This window comes from Orussus abietinus, unplaced genomic scaffold (assembly GCF_000612105.2).
Source record: "Orussus abietinus isolate OABI.00-Male unplaced genomic scaffold, Oabi_2.0 scaffold2, whole genome shotgun sequence".
Taxonomy (NCBI): domain Eukaryota; kingdom Metazoa; phylum Arthropoda; class Insecta; order Hymenoptera; family Orussidae; genus Orussus; species Orussus abietinus.
Window position 1 is genome coordinate 3,358,897 of NW_019396012.1, and position 12,971 is coordinate 3,371,867.

General features: G+C 56.2%; 1 protein-coding gene across 2 annotated transcripts in view; it reads right to left on the minus strand.

Annotated features, from left to right (window-relative positions):
- Positions 1-12,971, minus strand: part of LOC105700576 (T-lymphocyte activation antigen CD86) — a 203,889-nt gene that overhangs the window by 159,002 nt on the left and 31,916 nt on the right. For both annotated transcript variants that reach the window (XR_002762407.1, XM_012426537.1), the window contains exon 2: positions 7,264-7,395. Coding sequence is in view for 1 of the 2 variants with exons in the window: in XM_012426537.1 (XP_012281960.1) it covers positions 7,264-7,327 (64 nt within the window). In the remaining variant the exon portion in view is untranslated. The remainder of the gene's footprint in view (positions 1-7,263; positions 7,396-12,971) is intronic.

Genomic DNA, 12,971 nt, shown 5'->3' on the forward strand with positions numbered 1-12,971 from the left:
CCAACGAAAGGTCCCCCTATTCTTCCCTAATCCTGAGAGGTGCATAGGCGCCGTTTCCCGCCACCCCAAACCTGGATCGCTCCCCCCGCCCCAGGTGCCCTATAGGTGCGACCGGGTCCCGTGGGAAGCATTACGAGCCGAGGAAGAATAAAAGGTGGAGGAGTGGGAGGGCATCAAGAAAAAGAGGAAAAAGCGCACTACCCGACTAAGAATCGTTAATCGGGATGCTGCGGGATTCAATCTTCGATCCTTCGACCCGAAGGAGAGACAATCAATCGGGGAGGGGGATCCCCGCGAGGGGGCGCATTGTTCGTCAAACGAAGGTGTCGATATGCAATCACACCGCGGGGGCACGCAGGGGCGCGGCCCCTTCATCAGCGGGGGAGGAATTATCAGGAGCCCTCTCGAGGATGCCCAAGCCTTCCCGGTAATCCTAGAAGCCATTCCCTAGGGACGTCTCTGTACATTCTCGCGTCACCCCCTGAGAATAAATCTTTGATAAACGGGAATAAATAAATAGAGGGGAGCGCGAAAATCGAGACGACTTTCTACGTCGATTCTGAGATCGCTCATCTTTTTCACTCCTAAACGGCATGTTTGAATCCTTCCACGGGTTTAGATGGAGACCTCGTCCGAGAGCTAAGAGGATCGAATGAGTCGGAAAAAGGTTGAAAAGGTGGAGGAAAAAAAAAATAACTCACGGCTCCGGGGAAAAAAAAAGAAGAAAAGAGGAACGAGGACGAGGGGCGAGTTCTGGGTGGGGGAGGTGCGGCAAGAAAAGCACCGCCTAAGGAACAGGAAGGCATGAGGAGTCCCTACGTGCCCGACATACGGGGGTGCGCGTTGTCGCAGCGCCTCCCCGCCCCCGTTGCCCCCCTTCCGGACACCGGATTACCTCGGCCCGACACCCCCGACAAGGTTTACATGTATAGAATCTCGAGGAATGGGGAACGCGGGATATCGCGGAATTCCACACCTCGGACGTGCCCCTTTCTTCCCGGACTCGCACCATAACCCCGACGTGCCCCTTCATACCTCTCTCTCTCCCTCTTTCACTCTCTTTCCTAGGTATACCCATAATCGTTTCCTACCCATTATCGCAAAAATCGTAACGAAGTGAAAGCATGAAAAAAATAAATACGTGCGTGCATTTATACACGTATTAAGATTAAGAAGCGCGGAGAGTCACCGCGCCCCAGGTGGGCGGGATGGGGAAACTCCTCGCGGGGAATCTCGAGGAAACCGATTACCGCATGAAAAGAACCACCCTCTCAAAGGACGAATTAATCCCTCCCCCTCGACGAGGAAATTAACGATCCGCCGCGAAACGCGGAGGTTCCGCCTTGAGCTGGACGCGGGCGCTCGCCAAAGAGCGTCGGAATCCCCGCTATCGTTCCGCAAGTCGCGGAGCCGCTTTCCCTCGGGAGGGCCGCATCCGGTCGACGAGAACGCGGCGGTGCGAATGAGACCGGCGATCGTTCCTTTTTTTCCCCCCTTATTTTCCTTTTTCCTTTTCCGTCCCCTTTGCTTCCCTTTCGCGGGCGAAAGAGAGACGCGGAGCCTCGGCCGGAGTCTGCAACGTCGACGGACCCGGAGGAAGACGTCGATCCGTCGCGACGCCCGAGCGGTTCGAGCCCGAGGCTCGCTCCGGGGCTAATTACTCTCCCGGAGGAGAGAGGCGGTCGATAACTTTAATTTTGACTCGGTGCCCGAGCTCGCCGAGGCGTCGTTACGAGGCCGAGAGGGCAGCCGACGTCCCCGGGGGAGAGGGCTGAAAAAAATGATTTCTCAGACGTCCCTCCGCCGGAGCTAAGTTAAGGGGATGCGAAAGTCCCATTCGAGAGCGTCGGAAGGTTTCCGTCACTTTTCGTCGGACTGGGTGTCCCGAACCGTTTCAAATGTCTCCGGGAGATCGTACGTCGAGAAAGAAAATTTCATCAAACCAGAGAAACCTTTCTCCGACTGGATCCATAGAAATATCTCGTTAATTCGAGGAATAATTATTTGGGAGAAGATGTCGACTATCTCTTTTATGTCGCCTTAATTTCGCAAGAAATTCCGGCCAAATTCGAGTAGACTCGCGAGAGGAAAGGTCGTATCTCCGAGAAGGGTCCTCCTCAGGGTCGAGGGGATGGCTATTGCGACATCCGCGTTTCATCGTTATCAGTCGGACCAACCCCTCGGTCCTCCGAATTGAGCGCCCTGGCGGCCCACCCCCTTGCGACCCCCTCGTCCATCCCGGGGCCTCGCTTCCCTCTTCCGCATTCTTCTCACGAAACGAGCCCGGACTAACGACGCAACTTTATTGCGGTCGCGACAATAAATTTACTTAATTTCCATCCGACTCTCTGCCAGGGCGCCTCCACCCCCGATCACTTCGGGAAACAGCGGGACGAGACGATTTTTTTCATCCTCCCTTAATCGAGAGTCCGACTTTCGGCGTGACGAAAGTTATCCATAACGTCAGCTACGTCACGATTTACCTCCCAAGGAAGGAAAGTAATCACTTTCCGGGCGCATAAATGTACTATTCCTCGCAGAAAAGAGGGACACCGAGCCGAAACCGTCCCGGCGACGTTCTCCCTCCTTTGGGAGCAGGCCGCAATAAGAAATTAATTCTCGTCGACCATCCCTTATCAGCCGGCCGTTATCACTCGCCCTACCGTCCTGAGGGGACGGGGCGTAAACTCGGAGCGCGTAAAAAGGGGGACGGGGCGGAATAACGAGGAGTTTCCGCGACCGGAAGATGGATCGGCGATTTCAGGCCGTTTATCGAGGAAAATGCGGTTCCCCTCGCTGTAGACAAAGCGCGAACGATCGCTCTCCCTCTCCCTCCTGCCCCACCGTGAGTGCGTGAATGGTCGTCGTAAAGATAGTACTTCGGCGAAGAGTCTGCGGGGGGAGGGAAACGGGAAAAGTACACCGCCAGTAAAAGTGGGCCTGTAAGCCTTTCCCTTTCGCATTCTGAACACTCGAAGCCGTATGTCCAGGTGCGTATGCGGCCCTTCCGCGGGTCACCGATACCGCGGGGGAAAATGGTGATCCGGACGATAGGGATCGCGCGGGGGAAAAAAGAAGCGGAAGAGAGAGAGGTAAATATGGGGAGGAATCGGCCGCCTCCGCAATTTTTCCGCGTCCCTCGATTTACCTAACAAGCGTGCTTTCCGCCCCTCGGCAAACGTCCCCCGTAACAGTTCCGCGCTACGGCCGAGAAATCACACGAAGGGCATACTTTCGGGATCGATACCACTTCCGTTCGGCAGAAGTGGCTGGCGAAGCTCGCCCGGTGACAATACGACAATGGAGGGGTGACTCTTCTCTACTTGACCACAGACTGGTTCCGGAGTGCGCCGAAGGCCGTTTTTCCCTCAGTTTTCTCTCTTTTTTCTGCCGGCGGAATTGCAAGTTGCGAGAAGAGTGCCAAGTAATTTCCACTGCAGGAGCCATACGCGTCCGGCCGCCGACGGAGAGCAAAAAGGACACGGCGGCTTCTTCCAGGAAACCGGGGGAGGAACAGAAGGAGCGCCTCCCAAATAATTACCGCGGCGTTATTTACTCCCGTTTACGGTCGTTTTAAGCACGTCCGAGCTCTGGAAAGGTGAAGGCTCGTTCCCGCCGCCCCGTTTCCTCCGCATTGACTTTCGCGAAATGTCCGTACCGAGAAGGAGTCGATCGAAGCACGACGCGAACGACGTAAACCGGGATTTTTAATTTCACCGCTAAACCCCCTTCCGGCTCAATATCACGACGGGTTATCGGGCACTTGCCCCTTAATAATCGGGTGCTTCCGAGTCGTCCTTTTGCCTCGTAGTACAAATAAGCGCGCCCATTGTACGGGGTCCCCTTCTTGCCGGTGCGCGCAAAACCCGGCCGAAGTTGCGGCTCAACGTTGTCCTTAATCCGGGCTTAATCGGGTCATAATTATATCCGGGAGACCGGGAAGACCCGGCAGGACGACCGGGGCGAACAATCGCTCGTAAACGGGCGTAAACGCGCCGGTCCTGGTCGACGGGGTCTGACCCTAATCGCGGGGGAGGGGGGTTCAATTGTCGAGGATACGCTGACGCGATCCGTGCACAACAGTCGCCGCAAACGGCGTCGTTGATGGCGATCGTAATTTCGCCGTAGATTAGACGCCATCCCGAAGACAATCGCGGTTAGGCGCGTGAGCGACCGCGGGAAGAGGCGCGCACATGCGCGTCATACGGCGGCGACCACGTGGTCCGGTATAAACGTCAAAATCAGCTGATCGACCAGCCGCGGCCCTCGTAGGGAAACGAACGCTCTATCGGACGAACCAACTGCAGTCAATGAAACGATTTCCTCAAATGTACCAAATTTCTTCCTTTCGCATGTAGACGAAAAAAATAAAAAACAGGACAGAACATTGAAATTAAATTTTCTACGAGTGTTACAACGAGTTTCCAAACCAGGAACCCTAGTTCCGTTTTCCCCCCGGTGAAAGATAGAAAGAAAAAAAGCGAACGTTTTACCGGGAATTCCAAAATTTGTAAAGAGTCCTCGGGGGGGCGTCCAACAATTAGGGTCGATCCCCAATCGCGAGGGTGGCGCGGTTTCCGCCCGGGCGCCTCCGGCGCGATTTCCCGCCCGGTTCCTCCTCCGCCCCAGAGGGACGACGGCGGCGTCGGAGGCGTCGGCGGCGGCGGCGGCGTAGCTGGCAGGAATCTTTGATAAGGCACGGGCAGCGCGAACACTGATTGGTCGCCCGGGGCCTCGCGTCACCGTTCAAACAATGCGCGTCGCGGTAACAATGCAATCGCGCGCGACAGAGATAAAGATATATATCTCCGGCCAACCCAGTTCGCGCGTCCGCGGCGTTTCATCCGCTCGGTCGCGGGCGCGGAAGTCGATTCCGCGCGCTAGAGAAGAGTCGCGACGACGCCGGGATAAATGACGCCGGGAACAAAGACGCGCCGCGACGATCGAAGGCGGAACGCGATCGCAGTGACTCGCGATTTCTCGATTTTTATCACATCCTTATCAGAAAAGACCGAGCCAATGTTTCCTCCCATCGTTTTCCGGTCTCGCTGTGATATCTCTTGTCCCTCTACGAGAAGAGAATTTCTCCCTTGCGGAGAATTCCCCACGCGGCGGCAAAAGCTGACCACAGGACGGTACGCCGGTCGAAAAATAGCGAAAAGAAAATAGAGAGAGAGAGACCCGAAAGAGCAAGGGAGAGAGCGAACAAGCGGTGCCATTTTCGAAGCGCCCTCTCCGGCAAACAAAGGACCGCCGGGCCAGCTTATTTGCAAATTGAAGAGGATTATTTACAGTAATTAGTTTTTCGCGCGCGCGCGGTCCTCGTCCTCCGCGTAATCCCGCCGTTCCGCGTCGCGTCACGAGGGAGAGAGAAAGAGGAGGAGGGCGCATTTAGGCGACAATCGACTGTTTCGGGCGCGAGTGGCGGCCCTCTCGATGTCGACATTGGCCGAGCCCCTTTCGCGAAATAACAGGAGGGGAAAAAAAAATAGTGCGCTAAAAAAAAATAAAAAAAGAAGAGAGGAAAGATAAAACACGGCGAATCCACCCGAGAGTCGCCGCAAATGCCCGGTCGCGCGGATCGATCGATCCGTAATCCCCGGCGCGTATTACACGTCGTCTGCATACCGGAGGCCGTTCGATTAATCGAAATAATTTCCAGACCGAAATTCCCCCCTCATTGCCCCTCCCCGTAGAATACCCTCGGCAAATCCCGGAACGCTCTCCGCCCGGTCAAATTCCATTATATTTCGAAGCCCGTCCCTATCCCAAAGAAAGAAAACCAGGAGAAGAGGAAATAAAAAAAAAAGAGAGAAGAGAAAACGTGGATGAAAAAATAAAAAGAAGAAACTATCCCATCTCGGTTATTCCGCTCGATAAGGAAGCCGGGGGGACACGGCAAAGATCGAAGGCAAAATCGAATCCCCCGCTTAAGGGGGAAAGAGGCAGGGGGGGGGCGCTTTCGAAAGTGGGCAAATTTGAAATTTAAATCTCCCCGTCTGCGTTTTATCAATTTCTCTCTGCCCTCCCACCCACCCCCCTGGGAGGGGATACGGCGATTCGTTCGCAGGTGACGGAGTTGCATCGCGGCGAGGGGCGCACCGGGGGAATTGGGGCGGGGGGGATATATCCCCCGTGATGCAATTACCGACTGACATGTTGATACTCGGGGACGATAACATCTGCGCGTGACACTATTCCGGCAGCGTGTTAACGAAACGCGGATACCCCGGAAACTCTCGTGGCTGCGTATGCACCCCGGCGTCCCTTCGATGCAACTCGCCGGTGCAGCGCGGAAAGAAAGAGATAGAGAGAGAGACGTAGTAAAGATTAAACGGAAAAAACGGGGGGAAGGAATGGACGGAAAAAAAAAAATCAGAGTATCGCGGCGACAAAGCGAGATCGGTCGGATCGTGCGCGGCTCGATTTCTCGCTCGGCCGGCGCCGATGGCCGATCAAACGGCGGCAATTTGAACGGTGCGTCCGCTTCCTTGCCCCCCTTTTTCCATCCTTTTCCTTTATTTTACCCCGAGCCAGGAATTTCCCCCGGAATTTTCGTGTGCCAGTACTCCCTCGAGCCATTCGGAATCGAGATCGAAAAGCGAGAATCGGACGCGGGTGGACCTGGAGAAGGGATTCGAGAATGGGGATCCATCGATAAAATCGAGAGTTGGCTCCGTATGGGCACCGGCTAGGTTGCAGTAGAAATACGTTGCGGCTAGGTAGCCGAAATAATTATCCCAAGACTTAATAATGGAAATTAAATTAGAGAGAGAGAAAAAAAAAGAAAGCCCGGAATTTCGCCGAGTTTTGCATGGCTCGCCCCCGAGCCGCTGAGGCCGGTCACGGAGTCGAAATAGAAACGCGAGAATCGACTCGAAGAAGGACGAAGAGAGGTAAAGAGAGGAGAGAGGAACAGAGAGAGAGGGACACAGCTGTCGCCGCGGACGACTTAATTGGCGCGATCTCGATTGCACAGGGTTGACTTCGCCGAGGTGGAATTCAATTGCCCCCGAGGGGTTGTCTTCCCCCCTCCCTCTCTTGATCCGATATATCGCTTTGCCTCTATCTCGCCGTTCTCTCGACTCGCGAAAAACACGCGGAAAAAAGCCCCGCGATGCCGTCACCTCCCCTCCCACACCCAGGATCAAAGGGATAGTAATTTAACCCACACCCCCTTCGGCCGGGAATTTTTATCCGGACTTTGTTCTGCCCCGCTAACACAAAAAAAAAGAAGAAGAGAAAAAAATCGGTTCTACTCACCGTTAGTCACCGCCACCAACACCGCAACTCCTAACAGCCACTGCACCGAACCGGCGACCAACATCTTGGACCTTCTCCTGGATGTCACCTGCTTCACGTCACATAATACGTGGCACAGTTTCCTCTGCTGGGCTGCAACAACAGAAGGGTGCAGGTGTTAATTACTTACATAAATAACAGGAAAAACTTCTACAGGGCACGATTCGGGGCAACGGTAGATACGCATTTGGTACTTTTCCCGTGTCCTTGCGGGGGTCGCGAGGTAAGTTCCCCGAAACGAGTCTCGACGGTTAATAGCCACCCCCGCGGGTCCGGCAAAGTCAGGGGCAACCATAATGGGGCATTCTCGAATTTCACCGACACTGATTGACGCATCGACGCGAGCCTCCGGGAAAACTCGATCATGAGCCGAGTGCGTCGAGGCGTCGAGGGAGCGTCCATTATCGATGGACATAGAGAGGAGGGCCACCCCGTCGTAAGTAAAGAGGGTCTTGCGCCGTCCCTCGTACGTCACCGGGATCGACTGGAAAACAGGGCTCGATATCTCGTAAACGGGGGAATCGAGACACGGCGCCCCATTTTTCGGAAAGCCCTGAGAGAACGTGCCTGGAATCGAGATCGCGGGAACCAATCGCGGGCGCGAATCCACCGGCCAATTACGGTGGTACGATTCGCGGTTCGCTTATCGGAATGCACAGAAGTATCGAAAGGTATTACGGTAGCGCTATTCGCAGGTCGCTCCTCTAACTGCGTATAAATATTAACTAAGAAAAAGAAAAAAATTAGAAATGCATTAAAAAAAAAACACGAAAAATCCCCGCCAAGGATTTCCAAGCGCAGTCGGGGGTGGACGTTAAGTGCGGAAAGAGGATGTCGGGAAAGAAGAAGAGCCGCGTTATCAGAGAAGACGTCGCGGCGATCGAGTCGAGAGAGGGAAAGAGAGACGGAGCCACCCGAGAGGGGGGCGAAACGACGCAATCAGGGGGAGGCGCCCATTTATTCAAATCACGCGTGGCGCAGCTCACCGTGGAGAAAGAGGAACGCGAGTGGACGGGGTGGGAGAGAGAGAGAGAAAAAGCAACCCCATCTGCGGGAAAAGGCGACGCTTACCCCGACTCGCCGCCGCCCACGAGACGTCTCGACGCCGACGCCGATATCCCTTACACTTACTCCCGCGCGTGTCCTTTCCTCGCGCCTTATCTCCGGAGCCTTTTTTTCCCGCTCCCGCGAAATTGCTTTCCCCGGATTTATTCGGACTTCTCCGCAGAGAAAAAAAAAAAGTGAGAACCCAAGGGGGCGGAATAACCCCCCGACCTCGGAGGGTGGCGAAAACCGAAAAACTCGACGATCGCGCTATGTAGGTCCCGTCCTAGCCAAAGGGGTCGGTTTTTTTCCCTACCCCTCATTGGTTGCCGCGAATTTATCGGGGATCCCTCGAAGAGGACAAAAAAGGAAGAAGAAAGAAATCGACACCTCCCCGATCGCGGGACAAATAGGATAAATTGGGATGAAATGTAATAAAAGAGGATAATAAAATTAAATAAAACGGAGCCAACCCGAGAGAGCACCTGTGCCGTCCGCGAGAAAGAGAAGGAGAGAGACGGAAAGGGGAAAAAGAAGGGCACCCATGTCGAACCCCGCGAAGCCATGAGGGAGGGGGAGGGAGCAAGAGAGCCGAGGAGAAACCGGGTCGAGGGACCGAGGGAGAGAAAGAGAAAAGCGGAAAGAGAGAGTGCACTTGTGAAAACACGAATTTCATCCCCGGTGCGTTCCCTTCTCCCTCCTCTCGTGAGCCCCGAGATAAAAGACTTTCTGAAAACGCACGCGACCGCGCGGCAGGAGAAAAAGAGAGAATGAGGGAGGAGGAGGGTTTCGTCGTCTATCTTCATGCCGCGTGTATGACCGAAGCGTGTTCCCGCTCCCCTTTCCCTCTGAAACACCCCCTACGGGGGGACTACACATTGTCACTCTTGGCGAGGCTTGAAAAGCACGAAACCGCCGCGTTTCCTCATTTCGCGCTCGCGGTTTCCGTCCGACACCCCCGAAAAATGTTCCTCCCTTCCCCCCTCTTAAGTGTCCTCGTTTCGAAAGAGGAATAAGGAAGAACGGGAAATAGATTCAACATGCGTCGCAAAAAGTCGATCCGCGATTCGCCTTTCCCGTTTCCTCCTCCCCCGTCTCTATCACACCCCCTCTCTTTCTCCTTACACCGCGGGTTCGCTCCTTTTATTTTTCACTTTTCATTCCTCCCTCTTTTTTCTCTTTCACGGCCGCGTCTCATCCGGCCCATTAATCATAACGAGAGCCCGGAGCATTGTTAAGGCGATCACGCGCGCTATTCCCGGGGACAAATCGTCGCTGGCCGGTTTCCGCGGGCAATTCTGCTCCTCCACCCTCTCCTAGGGGGGAACTTCGGACGCGTGTTCCCGGAACGAGAAACGCCGCGTTCTTTCGAGAGCTGTCACCCCTCTCTGCACTTTTTCCCGCGTTTTTCTTCCTCTCTTTCTTCCCGATACGCGTCCCCTACCCGGCACCCCCTCCAAGGGATGCATCCCGCCCTAGACAGAGCGCGAGTCGAACTCAAAGAACGGCAAAGAGAGAGACAGAGAAAGGTGGCATCGCCGAAGCGGCAAAGCAAACACAGGGCTTTCCACGACGACGGCTTCTCGACGTCTCGTTCGACGCAGAACTCGCGGAGGAAAAGGAAGACAGAGAACGAGAAATAGAGGAATAAGGTTGGGGGGAAAAGAAAAATAAACCGGGAGGGGGACGAATAAATGAATTCCTCTCTCGCTCTTTCCCTCGATTTCTCACTTTTCGTGCGTTTCTCCCGACTGTCGCGATCGCGTCGACGAGCTCGAAACCGCCGAGTAGACCCCCTTTACCTGTTCCCCTTCCCCCCAACCGAAGGGGATAGGTAAATTCGCCGGAAGCGAATAAATTCTCCCGCAACAAATACCTCCCCTCTAGTCCCCGGGGGCTATCGCTCATTTGGGGAGAAAAAAGAAGAAGGGGGTGGGATGGGGGGAGGCCCGACGATTGGCGAATATCCAAACTACCGCGACGCGTACCGAAAGGTAAATCGATTCGAGCCAAGGTGGAGGCGAACGGCGGAAAGAGAGCGGCCGGAAGGTTCCCCCCCAGAACAAGGGGGCGACTCCCCCAAACCCTTGGCTCGCGCACCCGGGGGTGCCCTTTAAACGCGCCCATAGGTACTTCGCGTATCCTCAATTCGGAGGGTCCGTGTACCCTATTTTATTCATTTCCTTCCTCTTCCCTCCACTCGTGGGTAAAAATTTCGCCGCGGTCTTCGGCATGTACGGTACGTCTTTTTACCTTATTCTTCAAACCCACCTCGTATTCTCAATTCTCCGGATACGCGTATATTTTTTTTTTCCCCTCTCCAGGACGAGAGAGGAGGTCGAACGTATTTTCGAGCGAAATGAATTTCAGCGGCCGTCACGGGGTATGTATTTTTGAAACACCTCCGACTGATTGGATATCGAGTCGCGTACTTCCGGGGGGGTTGGAGGGAGTTGCGTTCCAAGCTCGTGCACGCGCAGGGGCGCGCAATTGCTCGGGGAGCCAGAATCGCTGGACCGGGCGCGAGGCACCGCGACCACCCCCGCCCTCGTTAACGTCTAATTATCCCCGGAAATAGCGAAACTCGCCTCCCGGTGTCGGGCCGAGAGACGAACCGACTCTTCGTTCGTTCGCAAATCGTGGACCGGAGTCTCGAATTCGACGCCAAAGGAGGCGGGCTCCAAATGACGATACATCTCCACGATGCAAAGGTACTCCACCTAAGGGGTACCTGAGGGAAAAAAGGGTGGTGTTCGACTCCGCCGTCGAAATCGCAAGACCCCCCCACTCCCCCTTCCTCCCTTTCCGAGAGACTCGACAGAGACTAAAACGTTAATCCGAATAACTGGCGACTCCGCGAAACCCTTTCAGCCCGGTGAAAGGGGCTCCTCTCGTCGGTCGCCGCGAAAGAGAGAAAGAGGGAGAAAGAAGAAGGGGGTGGAGGGAAAGAGACCCGCCGGTCGCTAATCGACCCCGGTCGGCGTTTCCCCTCGTTAAAAAACCCGAAGCCGAATCCCTGGCCTCCTATTTCGAATAACGCGGCAATAATAAAGAACGAGCCCGTCGGAAAAAAGGGGAAGGAGGGGGAAGTGAAATTCGCCGACCGGAGCGACGCCATTCGACGCCGCCGGGGGGAGGGGACGAAATCTCTCGGAGGCATCTCCGGCGCCCCACGCGAAATAAATTCAACTCTCCGTCTAGCCATAAATTTCCTAATTTATCCCCCTCCGCGCGGGGAGCCCGAAATGGAAAACAAAATCAGATCGGAGCTTCTCGGGGGTTCTCTCTCTTTCTCTCTTCCGCTGCATCCCCCCCGGAAAGTGGATGTTTTTTAATAGGCCCGGCCTGGATAAATCACCGGTGCCCTCTCTCGGCTCGGCCGCACGCATTATCCCTATCTTATTTCCCCGGCGGTTCGGGCTCGCCTCGCGACGCGCTGCATAAAAGCGGGGGGTGCACTTACTCGTGCAATCATCGGTCGCAGTCGGGCTCCGAAGTGACGCAATAATCGCCCGGCGAAATAACTCGTGCCTCACGCAACGGCGTTATTCGTCACCTGGGCGGGCCGCGATGGCGCGGACGGCATTTAATAGAAACCCCTGGCGGTCCTCCGCCTCTGGATCGCTTCGATGTTTCCTCGGTCTTCTCTTCGGCCCGACGATTCCGGTCTTCTAGGTCGACTCGAGTCGTTTATCTATCACTGGGTCGAAGTCCGTTGCACTCGAACTTCCCTGATACGTTTCGAAAGATCCGAGACCGGGATCGCGTCTCGCTTCCCTCCGTTCGCAGTCGCCGGGAGTACGATCCCATCGAGGCCGGAGCTCCGGAAGGGTCACCTTTACGCGTTGCCCGGCATCGTCGTTCCGGGTCGCCGAGTCCCGACACGGGCTCGGGCTCGCGCCGTAAATAGCGACGGTCCGGCCAATCGGGGCGATGGGCTAGACGGGGTCCCTCGCGGCGCGCCAATCCGAGGCGGCGCTCACCGGGCCGAGCGGAAACGCGACTCCGCTCGCTCGTCCGGTCCAAGGTCCTCGCGGCCCCCGACTCGGCCCCCGGCTCGCCATCCAACCCGCGATCGCCCCTGGCCCTCGCCGACTCGACCTCGCGGAGAGTTCCCAACAGTCGCTACGCGCCGCGCACTTCCGAGCCTCCTGCAAAGGAAACCTCGAGCTCACTTCCGAAGTTCTCCGGCCACGCGCACTTCTCGATCGTCTCGCGAACACTCGTGGGAGCCTCGGAAGGAACTTCCCCGCGATCACCCGGGGGTCCCGACCTCCTCTCCAGGGCCCATCGTCGCCCGGGACTGCCTCGCGTCCGCCAGGTGTCGCGACCGAGGGCCGACTCCCACGACGCGCGGACTCGTTCGCGGCACCGACCGACACCGACTGACTCGCTCGCGAGGGCTGCACGCCGTGCTCCGCAAGGGCTGATCCGGCCGGGTCGCGGTGCGATAGCGGACTGAGTGGGCGCTCCGCGCGAGCGCCCGTGGCGCCCCGGGGCGGTGGCGGCGGCCCGGCGAACCCGCCGCGCGCTCTAACCCCCGCCCGGCGATGCTTGTTGCCGCCTGTCGCTTTATTTACAGTTTTTGCGCTCGAGGGTCCACATCCCGGCGATCTTCCCTCCAA